The sequence below is a fragment of the Oncorhynchus mykiss genome, chromosome Y (assembly GCF_013265735.2).
Source record: "Oncorhynchus mykiss isolate Arlee chromosome Y, USDA_OmykA_1.1, whole genome shotgun sequence".
Classification (NCBI taxonomy): Eukaryota; Metazoa; Chordata; class Actinopteri; order Salmoniformes; family Salmonidae; genus Oncorhynchus; species Oncorhynchus mykiss.
The window spans coordinates 1,270,906-1,290,544 of NC_048593.1; the positions used below are offsets into that span (position 1 = coordinate 1,270,906).

Sequence of the window (19,639 nt, forward strand, 5' to 3'; positions counted from 1 at the left end):
AGATTTTTGAGGTACTGATTCCATGGCACATGGTTTATGCTGAACAGATACGCAAAAGGACGCCAGATTCAAAATGTTGAATTCATACAAAATTCTTGCAACTAATAGAATGTTATATATGGGGGATACAATCTTCCCAGCTCTGCAAATTTTGCTGTGAGGAGGCAGAGTCATTAGATAATTTATTTTGGTACTGTCCATATGTAGCTCGTTTTTGGTCACAGGTCCAGGAATGGCTGAAGAATTGCAACATTTACCTAGCGCTAATGCTGCAGATAGTAATACTGGGTGATTTGAAAAGCCATAGTCAATCGATCAAAAATATAATTTATACTTTTAGCAAAACATTTTATTTTCAATCTGTAGAAACAATGAGAATAGAAAGGTGCAGAACTTGTGTGAAACAGCACAGTTGAAAAATATATGGCAAATATAAATCCAATATGGATGGTGTTCAACCCGAGCAGTGTTTATGTCCCGAATCTAAAGACGCCATCTATCCAACACGTCCTAAAACGCGCAAACAATTCTGGCTTATCTGCTGCTAGCGATTTCCTGATCCAACTATCGGACCGCTCGGACGCACAGGATGAATCTGTGACAGAGAGCAGAACGATACGACATGGGCTATAGCTCCACTTCCTCGCAGGTCCTTTAAGCAGCGCGTGCTGATCGGCCAGTGGGACGGTTCAGTTTGGTGCATGTCGGCCCACGCGAGAAAGCGTCGAGAGTGAAGTTGCACCGCCCGCCCCGGAGGTTAGGAGATAAAAGCCCTGAAAGTGATTGGAAGTGATGGTGAAAAGGATTTAGCCCAGGCATTAAGAGAGAGAGAGAAGGGTTTGTGAGTACATAAGAGGGAGAGAAGGGTAAGTGAGTACATAAGAGAGAGAGAGAGAGGGACTGGGAGTAGACGAGAGAGAGATTTTCCACCAAGCTTTTTTCTGCCCTTGAGCATCCTGGGTAAACCCGAGCTTGTAAAGTGGGAGGAGAAGAAACGGGCACCAGCCCTTCCTCAAAGTCAATATTTGCACTTTTGATTCTCCTTCAAGCTGGAAATCACGCTCTTTTTCCCCAACCGCCCGTTTCCAGATCTAGGACACCGTTCTACTCTGTGCAGCCTTCCGCGGTGTAGTAAAAAAGTTACCCGCTGGAGAAGACCAACAAGGAGACCAGACCAGATAACAGGAGTGGAGTACAGTAGCCTACACCTCGACAGGAGCCCGATAGTGTAGATGGAGCCGTGAAAGGCTCACGGCAGAGAGGCGGTCGTATAAAGGGACAGAGAAGCTCTCCCGGATCAGATGAATGTTCTAAGTAAGTCGCAAATCCGACACGTGTCGAAATATTTGATTTAAAAAAAATAAACGAGATTACGAAACCTAGTCTAAAACGCGCAGACTATTCAATTGCCACTCACTATTCTAAATAGTATTAGGCAAATACTCAACAATCAATAAAACAGTTGTCACTTCATATTATGTTTAGAAATAATATTATTTATTAGGCTACCAAATTAAATGCAGCCTGAATGGTTGCTACTTTTGATTCGCGCTGCTGAAGCTAGCAGAAGCACTAGTCAGACACACCCCTATACCGTATTTCGAGTTGAAGAACAGCTTTGGCGACTTCCAAACTAAACGCTGAATTTAGCTTTACCTAATTTTAGTGGAAACAAATATCTGTGGACAGATAGCCAAACTGTGAACAGGGTTAATCCAATTAAAACGCATTTTGCTATCTCTGGTCATCTAGCATTTGGAAAGGCAATGCCGTTTCAAACTCTCGCGCATAGGCGGCAGAGGGTCCCTGGTTCGAGCCCAGGTTGGGGCGAGGAGAGGGACGGAAGCTATACTGTTACATTTACGCAGGTGTGCAATCAGGACAGCAGAGTGACGGTGCGTCTAATAATTTATGCTATGTCAGATATAATGCATGGCGATGCAGGTGAAGTTAGGATGCCTCATATTTTATGGAACTGATGCACAAAGTGGTGGAGTGACCTTTTCACTTTCCTTCAAACCCACCTTCCAAGACGCAATGCATATGTCTTTCCTGCTTTCATTGAAAGTCCAGGCCCAAAGCACACCACCCACACATTCCCACCTTTTGAAAATTGGCACCAAGCCCTGCATATGAGTAAAAACTTGTGCATAATTCTGGAAATAAGATCTCTGAAATATGTCACCTCCACGATCACAATGACATACTGTTTGCTTACAATATCCTCTCTGTCAGCCTACATGGTTTGGTCCAATTTCTGGGAAGTTCAGTCATAGGCCTACTCTCCCAATACAACTTAGGTTATGTAGCCTAAATGTCCAATATTGGAAAATAAAATAAGCGAAACATGATGAACAAGATAAACTATGCTATGTAGTCTCTCTCTCCCTCTATCAGTCTAATATCTTAATAATTTCCCTCTTCTTTACAGGACAATCACTGAGGCAAGGCTCCGGGCCGCTGCATCACAACCTGATGGCTGTATCTAAAGACGTAGTCCACTCTCCCTTATCATCCCTAGTGGGCAGCTCTCACCTCTCCCAGGCGAAAAGGACCTCTGAAGTATGGATTTGTTCTGCTGATTCTCCAACCACCACCCCCACCACCGCAAATGCAGCGCTGGCGCCACTATGGTTGAAGTAGATATGAAGTTTCTCTGACTTTCGACGCCCCCTGCTCTATTATTTGTCACTTTTCCATATCCGACAACGAAACAAGTTAGTGTAATTTCCTAAAGGAGCTGTGACTATTTGTAGGGCCACGTTTGTTGAACGGCTGTAAATTGACTTAGCCAACTCAGACACTTTTGTTTCTCTTGCGTTTTGTATTCTTTCCATCATCCCCAAAACGTCCCCTTAAGCTCAGGTGAGCGTGCAGACGCATCTTGGTGACAACGAAGTTACTTACTGTGTCCATATGATCCTCAGTCGAGTTCCATGCTCTTCGCCTCAACTCTGACTACTGTGGCCCCCCTCGCCCTTTTCCGCCAGACCCCACTCGTCCTCGGACCACTCTCGTGCCATGCTCCGCCAGGCCGTGTTGCTCCTCCTGCACTGCTTTGCCTCCTTGACGCTGGGCCAGTACGACCTGTGCAAGTCTCTGGTGAGCACGGACGATGGCGCAGTGTGGGAGCAGTATGCATGCCAGCCCAAGGCCCAGTCCATGAAGGACTACATGCGGGTGAAGGTGGACCCGCCGGGCATCACCTGCGGCAACCCGCCCGAGAGATTCTGCACTCTGGTAAGTTGGAAAGGTGGAGTGGTTGGTTTATTGTAATGCACTGCAATTGATGTTGGAAGTTGCTGCAGTGAGGGCGATGAATTAAAGAATGAGTTGAATTGACAGGTCTGAACTATAGTCCAGGGAACATCCAGGCAAAGGGTAACCTATCGCAATGCCTATTTGCAATCAACACTATTTCAGTGTGACTTTGGGAAAGCCTAATTTGTTTGCGGACTTAAATAACACAGTAAGAGGCGATATGCATAGTTTTTGCTCAATAAAGGAAATGTGAGAACAACAGAAGCAGAGTTGGATAAAAAAAAACATACCAGGCTACTGGGCTTAGTCAGGTCAGAACTCCTGATGCAATGTGAATTTGAGCAGGCTTGAGCGGTCCTTGGCCAAGTTTGGCAGGCTCCAAAAGCCATGACATCAGTGAAATGACTTGGCCATGGGCTCGAGCTCACTGAGAGAGGTGCGGAGGTGTTGTTTACATTCACATTGTGTTGGCAGACTGTCAACCGGCTTGATTGCGTTTTCGGGAGGACTTCAAATTTCGCCTGCTAAACAGCATCAAGACGAGAGAGAGGGTGGAGGACCTTTCGTTTCAAGGGCACTCGCAGGGCGAGAGTGGAGAACTGCGGGAAAATACTAGGCATTAGAATGCAAGGCTCAACATTATAGTTCCCGCTTTAATAGGTTGTTGAGTGGAATTAAACTCTAGAAGTAGGAAGTTTGGATAGTTTGAAACTTTTTAGAATAGGCTGTGGGCCTGTTTTAGCTACAGCGTACTGCTTACTTTTAATTGTCACAACTTGGACACAATCCGAGTGTCTACTTAATGTGTTTGGCGCAGGATCCCTATCACTTGGCTGGACAATCCTTGTAACAGCTACCCAGTCAATGAGTCAGTGAGGTGATCAGATGAGGAAGGACTTACAACCGAGGACAGGGATACAGAACTCTAATAGAGTAGAAGTGATTTATTCATTATCCACTGATGTCTTAGAACCACACTTTCGCATACACACACTGTGTATTATACACTCTTAGAAAAGGTGCTAAGTAGTACTGTATAGGGTTCTTTGTGTTGTCCCTATAGGGGAACCCTTTTTGGTGCTGGGTAGAATCTTTTGCTGAGGGTTCTAGGCTTTTTTAAAGAACCGTCTGTATATGGTTCTACCTAGAACCCTCTATGAAGGGGTCTGCTTAGAATCCTCTATGGTTCTACCAAGAACCATTTAATCATCAAAAGGTTCTCCCTAGAACCGTCTACGAAGGGATCTACCGAGAACCCTTTTGGAACCCTTTTTTCCTAAGAGTGTATGGCGGCTACCTTAATCCTGCATTTTACAAACATATCTACACACACACACACACACTCCTCATTGAGACTAATAACAGGACTCAAGGATCATTTGATAACGTGAAGCAGAGTGGATATGCTCCTTCCTCGGCTAGCTAATGGTTAATGATTTGTTTAATGTAGAAGTAGCAGAAACTGCTGACGGCCTGAGAAAGCCCTCTCCAGTGACTGCTCCTCAGAAGGAGAGCGAGAGAGATGCTGAGGCGTCCTGTGAGAGAGAAAGAGAGAGATGCTGAGGCGTCCTGTGTGAGAGAGATGCTGAGGCGTTCTGTGTGAGAGAGAGAGAGAGATGCTGAGGCGTCCTGTGTGAGAGAGAGAGAGATGCTGAGGCGCCCTGTGTGAGAGAGAGATGCTGAGGCGTCCTGTGTGTGAGAGAGAGAGAGAGATGCTGAGGCATCCTGTGTAAAAGAGAGATGCTGAGGCGTCCTGTGTGGGAGAGAGAGAAATATGCTGAGGTGTCCCGTGTGAGAGAGAGAGATGCTGAGGCGTCCTGTGTGAGAGAGAGAGAGATGCTGAGGCGTCCTGTGTGAAAGAGTGAGAGATGCTGGGGCATCCTGTGAGAGAGAGAGAGATGCTGAGGCGTCCTGTGAGAGAGAGAGAGATGCTGAGGTGTCCTGTGTGAGAGAGAGAGATATGCTGAGGCATCCTGAGAGAGAGAGAGATGCTGAGGCGTCCTGTGTGAAAGAGAGAGAGTGAGAGATGCTGAGGCGTCCTGTGTGAAAGAGAGAGAGAGAAATGCTGGGGCCTCCTGTGTGAAAGAGAGAGAGAGAGAGAGAGAGAGAGAGAGAGATGCTGAGGCGTCCTGTGTGAAAGAGAGAGAGAGAAATGCTGGGGCCTCCTGTATTGACGTTTGCCCTATAATGGCATGGCCCGAACCTGCAGCTAGAAACTTTCACAATTATGTTTCTGAGCGATGAAATATTGATGTTCTCCTTAATGGGCTACAAGGAGCTCCGGACGCTAGCCGCCATTCCGTTCCAGATCCCAGTCTTAGGCTCCCTCTATCCTCCTGGAATGTTCCATAGGGGAGGGGTTGTGGGTGGTACCTGGGACAGCAGATTAGTCTTAGTCATCAGTTTTTATACCAGCTGGGATCTATAGGCTTGAGTAGAGCAGACTGGTCCCTTCCTCTTAGATAATGATGCATTTTTGGCCGATACTGATATCCAATATTTTCCTTGCCAAAAAGAACTATACCGATAACCAATATTTAACAGGCTGACCACACTGCTTGCGTCGCATGTGCGAGCTTTGCAAAAATAAATGTATAAATCTATGTTTTTCAATTATTGCACCCACACTGCTCGCGCGCGCCAAAGAGCGTCTGCGCTGCCACAGGCTAAAATAGAAATCAGTTCTATTTCTGACGCAGATCGCGCTGCAAGTCCTGCCTCTCCCATCTCCTCATTGGTTAATAGAAGCAGGTACCCACGTGCCATCTCCTCATTGGTTATACCCACGTAGGTGACTGAAAGATGAACGAGGGCAGTGGTGGTAATGCACCTAATTTATGAAAGTTGCCAATCGCAATTCAAAGCCAAGAGAAGAAAAAGCATGGAAGGAGGAGAGATGACTAGAAATGATGACCGTTTTATGTGTAGATTAATTGTCGTAGTAGAGGACCTTGTGCATTTCAGGTAAAATAACAACTCAATGTTTATATCCCAGGACAAATTAGCTAGCAACAGCAAGCTAGCTAAATAGGACAAATTAGCTAGCAAGTGCAAGCTAACTTGCTAAATTGCCATAAATGTTTAATGCTTTTCGACCTGTCCCCTAATTAATGTAATTGGTTCAGAGTCTGTTTTGATATTTTAACCTGCGTGTCGTGATAGCGTTTGGTGTGGGGGGACAAAATACATTTATGCACGATGGCGCACGCGCGAAGCCGGTTTCGTTTCATTCTCAACCAGGCTTTCCATGGAACGCCGTTTGGGTCTTTGTATGTCAAAAAAGATACACGTCAAATAACACAATGTGACGTGTCAAATAAGCTTGTTGACCAATCAGGACCTGAATATGACTGCACGTCACATAATAATTTAATGCGTTCATAAATGTTTTACATAGTTACTACACATACACACTATCACTCGTATTTCATATGTCACAACGATTTATCGATACGTATGTTATGATGCTGGTAAAGTATTTCACTGCACAGCCTTACCTATGGATTGTGGCTCAATGACATGGGGTATCAGTTTACTCAGTGACACCCAGAGAACATTAGCATCGTAGCTCTTATTGCGGGACTCTGAAACTGTTAATTGAGCCACATTTATTGTCAACCCATGTGCATTGACCACCATTCCAGAGGAAAAACAATACTGTGTGGATGTTTTGGAGTCTGATAACTCTGAGGAGGATGTTGGGAAAATATATATAATGAGTAGACCGTTACCCCATTTCATTGATCCCCAATCCTTAGGTAAAACTGTACAGTGCAATATGAATGTCAACACACACAATAGGCTGACTGTGGAGGGGATTTCACACAGTCAAAGTCCCGCGATAAAAGCTACAGCGCTAATATTTGCATAAACTCTTCATAGTTGTGTCCTGTGGGTGTCACCGAGTAGACAGACACCCCATTTCATTGCTTCACATTACAACCTTATTTAACATTATCTAGTCTAAATATGGCATGATTCCACCAATTGTAACCCTCTGCATCAATTTCAAAGAGGTACTTTTATTTTGAAGGCGAACCGTAAATTCCACTTGTGCCTAATCGTTAATGTGGCTAGCTTCACAACACATAATCCTGTCAGGTCTCACTAGCCAGATGAAGCTAGCTGGCTGCTTTGGGCAACAGGGAGCCAGCTAGCTTCATCTGGCTAGTGAGACCTGACAGGGTAAGTAGCTGGCTAGCTATTTATTTTCATGAACTGAAATTCAATTTCAATAGGCGAACAACAAGTGGCTACCAAGTTAATACCATTAATAAGAATAGTTTAAATGACTGCAGTTTCAACTGGTCATTGTTTTCAGCCTGGTTGTATTGGCGTTATCTAAGTACCAAGCTAAAGCTAGCTAGCTACCCCAGTTGCGAAGTTGCGGTCGAAGAAATAATGCTTTATTACCAACACGGTATTGTAAACACATTGTTCGTGTTTGCTTATTTTCAGGCTTTTTTGTACAGCTTTGACAGTGCTACTGATAGTGGTGGCGCTTGGCTTGCATGCTTAAATTCAGAACACACAACATTCTATAATAGAACTGTGTTATTTGACGTGTCAAATTAAAAGCTTATTTAATTAGTCAAATAATGGTATTTGACTTGTATCTTTTTTGACACGCAAAGACCCAAACGGCGTTCCATAGTATGTCATGAAGATAATAGCAGTGACGCTATTACTGTGTACTCCGGTAGGGCAACATCTGAAAAATAGCGCACTTGGTAACGTTAGTGTGTACTGGTGCTTTATCAGTTGAGAATGCCAACATCACCCACGACAGGGAACGGTTGATTGTCAAGGACAATGAATTCCATTATCTTGGCGTTAATAGATTTCGCCTTTGATTTGCCTCGCTGAAATTTTGTTTATCTTTCAATTGACTGCTCGATCCACACAGCAGAAATTGTGGGCTAGGTTAGGGATGCTGTGTTGCACATGTAGCGGAACATTTTTACGTGGGGCCATTATATAGGTATGCACGTCAGCTTTCACATCGGCGTTATACTAGACATCAAGCCGAGACCGATGTTTGCATTTTTAGCTAGTATCGGGCGATTCTGATATGTTCACCAATATATTGTGCATCCCTACTCTTAGATAATCTAAGGCTGTGTGTTGTCACCATTCTGCATACTTCATTCCTTCACTGATGTGTGCACTCGTTAGCTCCACCAAAATCCTTTATTTAGAAAAGTTAAAAAGTGATTGAAGTTTCAACCATCTTGGTGTTCATCGGAATAAGTAACAAACAGAGAAAGTGTGTGTGTGCATGTATGTTTGTGTGCATGGATGCATACAGTACATGCATGTGCGTGTGTGTGATGGCAGTTCAGTATCTGTGTACAGTATGCATTGGTAGACAGCGCCATGGTGCTGAAATGGTTTGAGCCCCAAAGAGAGAGAGCAGCACTTGGAAGACACCGACGTGGTGCTGAAGTATATGAATGGACATATGGACAGTAGTCAGATCCCAATGCTGTTTTCTATTACGTTATGCAATAGTGGGAAAGATGTAACTTAAAGACCTACATTACAGTAAATACACACACACACCGTGTGTGTGCATGTGTATGTGTGGGTGTTTTATGCATGTGTGTGTTCTGTGTTTTATGTGCGTGCGCTTTTTCACCAATGTATGTCCCCACTGTACCTTAATTATTTTTCACATGAATACACTGTTTCCCCAAAACGAAGGCCGTGAAATTCAGCGGATGCTAGTTTGGTGTTGAGATGGTGTTGAGATGGTGTTGAGGCACAGATTTCCTGCCTTCATTTAGCCCTGTTCCTCCTCTCCTCTGGGATACACTGTTATATTCATCTCCTGTTCATGGGGAGTGAAGCTAGCTATAGGTAGTGTCCTCTGCCAACTGGGCAGTATGGTAACTCCTTTAAACATGGCGGCCCTCTTTCTTTTGAGGACGATTCTACTGTACTGTAGCGAGCTCTCTATACATGGTAGTTGTACTGTTTTGGTGGTGTTTAACCCCTGGGGATGGTGTGTGTGTGTGTGTTGCAGGGAGGGAGGGAGAGAGAGATAATGATGAGGGAGAGGTGGAGAAGATCACATCTTAGCTAAGCAGAAAGATGAAATCAGACCAGCACTGTCCTCGTACACACACACACACACACACACAGACACACACACAGACAACAAGCCTGTGTTAGTGTACAGTACGTCTTTCATGTGGCTTGGTTTGAACCAAAACCTTCAATCAAGTCCCTTAGGTAAAGTACCCCCATGAAAATGTATTCCTCGCCGTGTATGTGTACGAGTGTGTGTAGTGACAGATGAGGGATGAACGGAGTGTGTATGTACAGTATGTTCATGTGTGAAAGAAGAGAAAAAACCCTTCCTCTTCCACAACAGATTTTGATTTTTTTTAGAAGGTAGAAATTAGCCAGCTCTAAAAATAGACGAGAGAGAGAGCGAGAGGGAGAGAAGCTTAAGCGGAAGAGGAGCATGCTTGAAAGGAGAGGAAGATGGCAGCTGGTATTGTGGTGGAGTAGAGAATAGCAGAGAGGAAGAGGTGAAGCTAGAGGTTTCACTCTTGCCAAAATCGGTCCAAAATATGCCCAATGCGTTTCAATGGACCTAAGCTTGTCGCCTGCCTTCCTGCCTTTGGGACAACAACTCCCATTGTTATGGCGGAGACATGAGCGTCTCGTCTTTATATACAGATCTATGAGAACAGTCAGTAGATCACGGCTGTCCCAATCTGGGCCCAGGGCCATGCCACCTCCCCCTGCTAAAGCCAGGCTAACCCTGCCGTTGCCCTTTCCCTGGCTACCTCTGCCCAGGGTAACATACAGGGCCACCCAAACCCAGCAGGCCTTGTGTTAGGTCTGTGTTCTCCTATCCTGATTATCCAGAGTGGTTGACTGGGTACCGCAAGGGTCTTGGGCAAGACCCAGGAGCTTGATATTGGAGACCGAGGTGGGAAGACCCGGTTCACCGGCAACCCCCGATCCCCTTCGGACACGGCCAGCCATGCGGCCGTGCCTAACAGGGAAAGGGGGGATGGAGACGGTCAGGCGCAACCCAGGCAACGTGAAATGCGGGGAACTGAGCTCGGGCGAGAGCCGACGCCACCCTCCCGGCCCAGAACACCACACCGAGGGAAGGGAGAAGCCTACCCGGCCTTCAGAGAGTTATAAATACTTGCGCTGTTTATCCACGCTTCGTTGGTCTGTTTCGCTTGACGGACCTCCGATTTGCTTTTGTTAGATGGCCATCCAACCTGCAACCTTTTTTTTACTGTTATATCTGTGTTCCCTTTCTTGTAATGTCACTTATTGCCCACTTTACTATCATCCTGGGCTTATAGATTGAGATCTGCTGTGGATATGGGTACGGCCCGGCGTGAGATTTACACCCTCTACCCCAGATTTTCAAGGGCCATTGAGAGCTCACCGGACGCCGCCGTAACCGCAACTCTTTCCAGGGCTTGGGTCCCTCTTTCGGGGCGAACCCATTCCAGGGCTCCCTGTCCTTCACAAAGAAAAGATAACTCTCCCCGGGATTCCCGCCAGCTTCTCTGGGAAAGGGTCGCGTTACCGCACTGGACGACTCGCGGCGTCCGTCTCCGCCACTCCGGATTCGGGGATCTGAACCTGACTCTCTTTCGAGTCCATCGCCCCTCCTTTCCGAACGGCGTTCGCCAAGAGAGCATACATCTCTTAGGACCGACTGACCCATGTTCAACTGCTGTTCACATGGAATCCTTCTCCACTTCTGCCTTCAAAGTTCTCGTTTGAATATTTATCCATTTTCAGGGCTAGTTGATTTGGCAGGTGAGTTGTTACACACTCCTTAGCGGATTCCGACTTCCATGGCCACCATCCTGCTGTCTATATCAACCAACACCTATTCTGGGGTCTGATGAGTGTCGGAATCAGGCGCCTTTACCCGGCGTTCGGTTCATCCCGCCACACCAGTTCTGCTTACCAAATGTGGCACACTAGGCAACTCGCATTCCACGCCTGGCTCCAAGCCAGCAAGCCAGGCTTCTTACCCATTTAAAGTTTGTAGAACTAAGAACAGATATAGCCTTGGTTCACCCCAGACTTGACTGCCCTTGACCAGCACAAAAACATCTTGTGGCGTTCTGCATTAGCATCGAATAGCCCCCGCGATATGCAACTTTCAGGGAAGTCAGGAACCAATATACTCAGTTAGGAAAGCTAAGGCTAGCTTTTTCAAACAAAAATTTGTATCCTGTAGCACTAATTCCAAAAAGTTCTGGGACACTGTAAAGTCCATGGGGAATAAGAGCACCTCCTTCCAGCTGTCCACTGCACTGAGGCTAGGAAACACTGTCACCACCGATAAATCTACGATAATCGATAATAATAACGATAATAGCCAACAGCTCAGCACCCCCTGCAGCAACTTGCCCAAGCCCTTCTCCTTCCCCCAAATCCAGACAGCTGATGTCCTGAAAGAGCTGCAAAATCTGGATCCCTACAAATCAGCTGGGCTAGACAATTTGAACCCTCTCTTTCTAAAATGATCTGCCGAAATTGTTGCTACCCCTATTACTAGCCTGTTCAACCTCTTTCTTGTCGTCTGAGATCCCCAAATATTGGAAAGCTGCCGTGGTCATCCCCCTCTTCAAAGACACTAGACCGAAACTGTTATAGTGTTACGGTGCGTGAATGAGGACCCAAAAGCGAATTAACGTAAACAGAGCTTCTTTAATAACAAAACATACGTAGGCTCAGATGGACCGGCAGATTCCGACAGGACAGGACAAGGTTGCAGCAAACATGACGATAGTCTGGTTCAGGCATGAATAACACAAACAAGAATCCGACAAAGACAGGAGCAGAAACAGAGAGAGATATAGAGACCTAATCAGAGGGAAAAAGGGAACAGGTGGGAAAAGGGGTGACGAGGTAGTTAGGAGGAGACAAGGAACAGCTGGGGGAAAGAGGGGGAGAAAAGGTAACCTAATAACGACCAGCAGAGGGAGACAGGGTGAAGGGAAAGGACAGAAACAAGACACAACATGACAATACATGACAGTACCCCCCCACTCACCGAGCGCCTCCTGGCGCACTCGAGGAGGAAACCTGGCGGCAACAGAGGAAATCATCGATCAGCGCACGGTCCAGCACGTCCCGAGAGGGAACCCAACTCCTCTCCTCAGGACCGTACCCCTCCCAATCTACTAGGTACTGATGACCACGGCCCCGAGGACGCATGTCCAAAATCCTACGGACCCTGTAGATGGGTGCGCCCTCGACAAGGATGGGGGGGGGGGGGGGGAGGACGAGCGGGGGCGCGAAGAACGGGCTTGACACAGGAGACATGGAAGACCGGGTGGACGCGACGAAGATATCGCGGAAGAAGAAGTCGAACTGCGACAGGATTAATGATCTGGGAAATACGGAACGGACCAATGAACCGCGGGGTCAACTTGCGAGAAGCGGTCTTAAGGGGAAGGTTCTGAGTGGAGAGCCAAACTCTCTGACCACGACAATATCTAGGACTCTTAGTTCTACGCTTATTAGCAGCCCTCACAGTCTGCGCCCTATAACGGCAAAGTGCAGACCTGACCCTCTTCCAGGTGCGCTCGCAACGTTGGACAAAAGCCTGAGCGGAGGGGACGCTGGACTCGGCGAACTGAGATGAGAACAGCGGAGGCTGGTACCCGAGGCTACTCTGAAAAGGAGATAGCCCGGTCGCAGACGAAGGAAGCGAGTTGTGGGCGTATTCTGCCCAGGGGAGCTGTTCTGACCAAGACGCAGGGTGGCGAAAAGAAAGACTGCGTAAGATGCGACCAATAGTCTGATTGGCCCGTTCTGCTTGACCGTTAGACTGGGGGTGAAAGCCGGAAGAGAGACTGACGGAAGCCCCAATCAAACGGCAAAACTCCCTCCAAAATTGAGACGTGAATTGCGGACCTCTGTCCGAAACGACGTCTGACGGAAGGCCATGAATTCTGAAAACATTCTCGATGATGATTTGTGCCGTCTCTTTAGCAGAAGGAAGCTTAGCAAGGGGAATAAAATGAGCCGCCTTAGAGAACCTGTCGACAACCGTAAGAATAACAGTCTTCCCCGCTGACGAAGGCAGTCCGGTGACAAAATCTAAGGCGATGTGAGACCACGGTCGAGAGGGAATGGGAAGCGGCCTGAGACGGCCGGCAGGAGGGGAGTTACCGGACTTAGTCTGCGCGCAGACCGAACAAGCAGCCACGAAGCGACGCGTGTCATGCTCCCGGGTGGGCCACCAAAAACGCTGGCGAATGGAAGCAAGCGTACCCCGAACGCCAGGGTGGCCGGCTAACTTGGCAGAGTGAGCCCACTGAAGAACGGCCAGACGAGTAGGAACGGGAACGAAAAGAAGGTTCCTGGGACAAGCGCGCGGCGACGGAGTTTGAGTGAGTGCTTGCTTTACCTGCCTCTCAATTCCCCAGACAGTCAACCCGACAACACGCCCCTCAGGGAGAATCCCCTCGGGGTCAGTGGAGGCTACTGAAGAACTGAAGAGACGAGATAAAGCATCAGGCTTGGTGTTCTTAGAGCCCGGACGATAAGAAATCACGAACTCGAAACGAGCGAAAAACAGCGCCCAGCGCGCCTGACGCGCATTAAGTCGTTTGGCAGAACGGATGTACTCAAGGTTCCTATGGTCAGTCCAAACGACAAAAGGAACGGTCGCCCCCTCCAACCACTGTCGCCATTCGCCTAGGGCTAAGCGGATGGCGAGCAGTTCGCGGTTTCCCACATCATAGTTACGTTCCGACGGCGACAGGCGATGAGAAAAATACGCGCAAGGGTGGACCTTGTCGTCAGAGAGGGAGCGCTGAGAAAGAATGGCTCCCACGCCCACCTCTGACGCGTCAACCTCGACCACGAACTGTCTAGAGACGTCAGGTGTAACAAGGATAGGAGCGGATGTAAAACGATTCTTGAGGAGATCAAAAGCTCCCTGGGCGGAAACGGACCACTTAAAGCACGTCTTGACAGAAGTAAGGGCTGTGAGAGGAGCTGCCACCTGACCGAAATTACGGATGAAACGACGATAGAAGTTCGCGAAGCCGAGAAAGCGCTGCAGCTCGACGCGTGACTTAGGGACGGGCCAATCAATGACAGCTTGGACCTTAGCGGGATCCATCTTAATGCCTTCAGCGGAAATAACAGAACCGAGAAATGTGACGGAGGAGGCATGAAAAGTGCACTTCTCAGCCTTCACAAAAAGACAATTCTCTAAAAGGCGCTGGAGGACACGTCGAACGTGCTGAACATGAATCTGGAGTGACGGTGAAAAAATCAGGATATCGTCAAGGTAAACGAAAACAAAGATGTTCAGCATGTCTCTCAGGACATCATTGACTAATGCCTGAAAGACAGCTGGAGCGTTAGCGAGGCCGAAAGGAAGAACCCGGTATTCAAAGTGCCCTAACGGAGTGTTAAACGCCGTCTTCCACTCGTCCCCCTCCCTGATGCGCACGAGATGGTAAGCGTTACGAAGGTCCAACTTAGTGAAAAACCTGGCTCCCTGCAGGATCTCGAAGGCTGAAGACATAAGAGGAAGCGGATAATGATTCTTCACTGTTATGTCATTCAGCCCTCGATAATCTATGCAGGGGCGCAGGGACCCGTCCTTCTTCTTAACAAAAAAAAACCCCGCTCCGGCGGGAGAGGAGGAGGGGACTATGGTACCGGCGGCAAGAGCTACAGACAAATAATCTTCGAGAGCCTTACGTTCGGGAGCCGACAGAGAGTATAGTCTACCCCGGGGGGGAGTGGTTCCCGGAAGGAGATCAATACTACAATCATACGACCGGTGTGGAGGAAGAGAGGTGGCCCTGGACCGACTGAACACCGTGCGCAGATCGTGATATTCCTCCGGCACCCCTGTCAAATCACCAGGCTCCTCCTGTGAAGAAGAGACAGAGGAAACAGGAGGGATAGCAGACATTAAACATTTCACATGACAAGAGACGTTCCAGGAGAGGATAGAATTACTAGACCAATTAATAGAAGGATTATGACAAACTAGCCAGGGATGGCCCAAAACAACAGGTGTAAAAGGTGAACGAAAAATTAAAAAAAGAAATGGTTTCGCTATGATTACCAGAGACAGTGAGGGTTAAAGGTAGCGTCTCACGCTGAATCCTGGGGAGAGGACTACCATCCAAGGCGAACAAGGCCGTGGGCTCCCTTAACTGTCTGAGAGGAATGTCATGTTCCCGAGCCCAGGTCTCGTCCATAAAACAGCCCTCCGCCCCAGAGTCTATTAAGGCACTGCAGGAAGCTGACGAACCGGTCCAGCGTAGATGGACCGACAAGGTAGTGCAGGATCTTGAAGGAGAGACAGGAGTAGTAGCGCTCACCAGTAGCCCTCCGCTTACTGATGAGCTCTGGCTTTTACTGGACATGAAGTGACAAAATGACCAGCGGAACCGCAATAGAGACAGAGGCGGTTGGTGATTCTCCGTTCCCTCTCTTTAGTCGAGATGCGGATACCTCCCAGCTGCATAGGCTCAGCACCCGAGCCGGCAGAGGAAGATGGTAGTGATGCGGAGAGGGGGGCAACGGAGAACGCGAGCTCCTTTCCACGAGCTCGGTGACGAAGATCAACCCGTCGCTCAATGCGAATAGCGAGTTCAATCAAGGAATCCACGCTGGAAGGAACCTCCCGGGAGAGAATCTCATCCTTTACCTCTGCGCGGAGACCCTCCAGAAAACGAGCGAGCAAAGCCGGCTCGTTCCAGCCACTGGAGGCAGCAAGAGTGCGAAACTCAATAGAGTAGTCTGTTATGGATCGATTACCTTGACATAGGGAAGACAGGGCCCTGGAAGCCTCCTCCCCAAAAACAGATCGATCAAAAACCCGTATCATCTCCTCCTTATAGTCCTGATACTGGTTAGTACACTCAGCCCTTGCCTCCCAGATTGCCGTGCCCCACTCACGAGCCCGTCCAGTAAGGAGAGATATGACGTAGGCGATACGAGCAGTGCTCCTGGAGTAAGTGTTGGGCTGGAGAGAAAACACAATATCACACTGGGTGAGGAACGAGCGGCATTCAGTGGGCTCCCCAGAGTAACACGGCGGGTTATTGATTCTGGGCTCCGGAGATTCGAAAGCCCTGGAAGTGGCCGGTGGATCGAGGCGGAGATGGTGAACCTGTTCTGTGAGGTTGGAGACTTGGGTGGCCAGGGTCTCAACGGCATGTCGAGCAGCAGACAATTCCTGCTCGTGTCTGCCTAGCATCGCTCCCTGGATCTCGACGGCTGAGTGGAGAGGATCCGAAGTCGCTGGGTCCATTCTTGGTCGGATTCTTCTGTTACGGTGCGTGAATGAGGACCCAAAAGCGAATTAACGTAAACAGAGCTTCTTTAATAACAAAACATACGTAGGCTCAGATGGACCGGCAGATTCCGACAGGACAGGACAAGGTTGCAGCAAACATGACGATAGTCTGGTTCAGGCATGAATAACACAAACAAGAATCCGACAAAGACAGGAGCAGAAACAGAGAGAGATATAGAGACCTAATCAGAGGGAAAAAGGGAACAGGTGGGAAAAGGGGTGACGAGGTAGTTAGGAGGAGACAAGGAACAGCTGGGGGAAAGAGGGGGAGAAAAGGTAACCTAATAACGACCAGCAGAGGGAGACAGGGTGAAGGGAAAGGACAGAAACAAGACACAACATGACAATACATGACATATAGACCTATATTCATCGGGTCCTGCCTTTCTAAAATCTTCAAAAGCCAATTTAACAAACAACTCACTGACCATTTCGAATCCCATAACTTGTCTACTATGCAATCTGGTTTCCGAGCTGGTCATGGGTGCACCTCAGCCACGCTCAAGGTCCTAAACGATATCATAACTGCCATCGATAAAAGACGGTACTCTGCAGCCATCTTCATTGACCTGGCCAAGGCTTTCAACTCTGTCAATCACTGCATTCTTATTGGCAGCCTCAACAGCCTTGGTTTCTCAAATGACTGCTTCGCCTCGTTCACCAACTACTTGTCTGATAAGAGTTCAGTGTGTCAAATCGGAGGGCCTGTTGTCCAGACCTCTAGAAATCTCTATGGGGGTGCCACAGAGTTCAATTCTTGGGCTGACTCTCTTCTCTGTATATATCAATGATGTCGCTCTTGCTGCTGGTGTCATACAACAAACCTTCCGTGGCCTCCAACTGCTTTTAAATGCAAGTAAAACTAAATGCATGCTCTTCAACCGATTGCTGCCTGCACCTGCCTGCCCGACTAGCATCACTGCTCTGGACGGTTCTGTCTTAGAATATGTGGACAACTACAAATACCTAGGTGTCTGGTTAGACTGTAAACTCTCCTTCCAGACTCATTTTAAGCATCTCCAATCTACAATTAAATCTATAATCAGCTTCCTATTTCGCAACAAAGCCTCCTTCACTCATGCTGCCAAACATACAAGGGTATGTATGTCCTACCGATCCTTGACTTTGGCGATGTCATTTACAAAATAGCTTTCAACACTCTACTCAGTAAATTGGAAGCAGTCTATCACAGTGCCGTCCGTTTTGTCACCAAAGCCCCATACACTACCCACCCCTGCGACCTGTACACTGTGGTTGGCTTGCCCTCACCGCATATTCGTCGCCAAACCTACTGGCTCCAGGTCATCTATAAGTCTTTGCTAGGTAAAGCCCTGCCTTATCTCAGCTCACTGGTCACCATAGGAACACCCACCCATAGCACACGCTCAAGCAGGTATATTTCACTGGTCATCCCCAAAGCCAACACTTCCTTTGGCTGCCTTTCCTTCCAGTTCTCTGCTGCCAATGACTGGAATGAATTGCAAAATCCCTGAAGCTGGGCTCTTATATCCCTCTCTCTAACTTTAAGCATCAGCTGTCAGAGCTGCTTACCAGTCACTGTACCTGTACACAGCCCATCTGTAAGTAGCACACCCAACTACCTCATCCCCATATTGTTATTTATCTTCTTGCTCAGTTGCACCCCAGTATCTCTACTTGCACATCATCATCTGCACATCTATCGCTCCAGTGTTAATGCTAAATTGAAATGATTACACCTCTGTGGCCTATTTATTGCCTTACCTCCCTACTCTTCTACATTTGCACACACTGTACATAGATTGTTCTATTGTGTTATTGATTGTACATTTGTTTGTGTGTAACTCTGTGTAGTTTTTTTTGTCGCACTGCTTTGCTTTATTTTGGCCAGGTCGCAGTTGTAAATAAGAACTTGTCTCAACTGGCCTACCTGGCTAAATAAAGGTGAAATAAAAAAAAGTTTGAGAATAGGTTGAGATTGTTTTGGCCCCAAGACCTCTAATCATTCGCTTTACCAGATAAAACTGCGAGACTTTGAGCGCCAGTTATCCTGAGGGAAACTTCGGAGGGAACTAGCTACCAGATGGTTCGATTAGTCCTTCACCCCTATACCCAGGTCGGACGAATGATTTGCACTTCAGGACTGCTACGGACTTCCAACAGAGTGTCCTCTGGCTTCGCCCTGCCCAGGCATAGTTCACCATATCTCGGGTGCTATCGCACGCGCTCACGCTCCACCTCCCCGACAGAGCGGGCTAGACGAGCCGGTGGTGCTGAGGGATCCCACCTCAGCTGGCGTGCACCGTTCCTCACTTTCATTGCGCCACGGGGTGTGTTTGGAGAAAACCCTCTGACTTGCATGCGCGTTGGACTCCACAACATAACCTACCCACAGGTGCGCCATACGGCCTTGCCTAACGGGGAAAGGGGGGGTTGAGCTGGTCGAGCGCAACCCAGGCGACATGGAGAAGCGGGGAACCGGGCTGGGGCTGAAGCCACCCCCCTGGGTGGCCAAGAACCCTCTGCCGAGGGAAGGGAGAGGCGGGGGGCGTGAGCCCCCTACCATACCCAGCCCACAGTTTTGTTTTTGGAGCATATTAATGGTCACCAATGTAAACCTTGTTACGACTTTTACTTCCTCTTGATAGTCAAGTTTGATCATCTTCTCGACGCTCCGCCAGGGCCGTGACCGACCTCGGCGGGGCCGATCCAAGGACCTCACTAAACCATCCAATTGGTAGTAGCGACGGGCGGTGTGTACAAAGGGCAGGGACTTAATCGTCGCGAATTGACCAACTATTCACCAAGCTCTTGATCAGATGTTAGTATTGGGCTGGAAAAAAAGTCTGCACACCAAGGGTCTGCATAGATACATTTTTAGATCATGGCAGAAAAAGATGGAGCTGAACTGGGAACATAGAACAACTAGCTTTTAACAAAGTTGCAAAAACTACACAGAAATAAAAGATTGAGGAACTTTGTCAGGTGCGCCATGACAGAGGGGGAGGAGTTCAACATAAGCAACAAAGGAATGATTCAATCATCAACAACAAATGAATAGTCCTA

The 19,639-nt window shown here is 47.9% G+C and overlaps 1 protein-coding gene across 1 annotated transcript in view; it reads left to right on the top strand.

The window, feature by feature from the left end:
* The first annotated feature begins 590 nt into the window (after positions 1 to 590).
* Positions 591 to 19,639, top strand: part of LOC110509506 (netrin-G2) — a 158,246-nt gene continuing 139,197 nt past the window's right edge. Inside the window, exons 1-2 of the mRNA XM_036967213.1 lie at positions 591 to 1,314; positions 2,432 to 3,240. Coding sequence (XP_036823108.1) covers positions 3,022 to 3,240 — 219 coding nt within the window. The 5' untranslated portion in view covers positions 591 to 1,314; positions 2,432 to 3,021. The remainder of the gene's footprint in view (positions 1,315 to 2,431; positions 3,241 to 19,639) is intronic.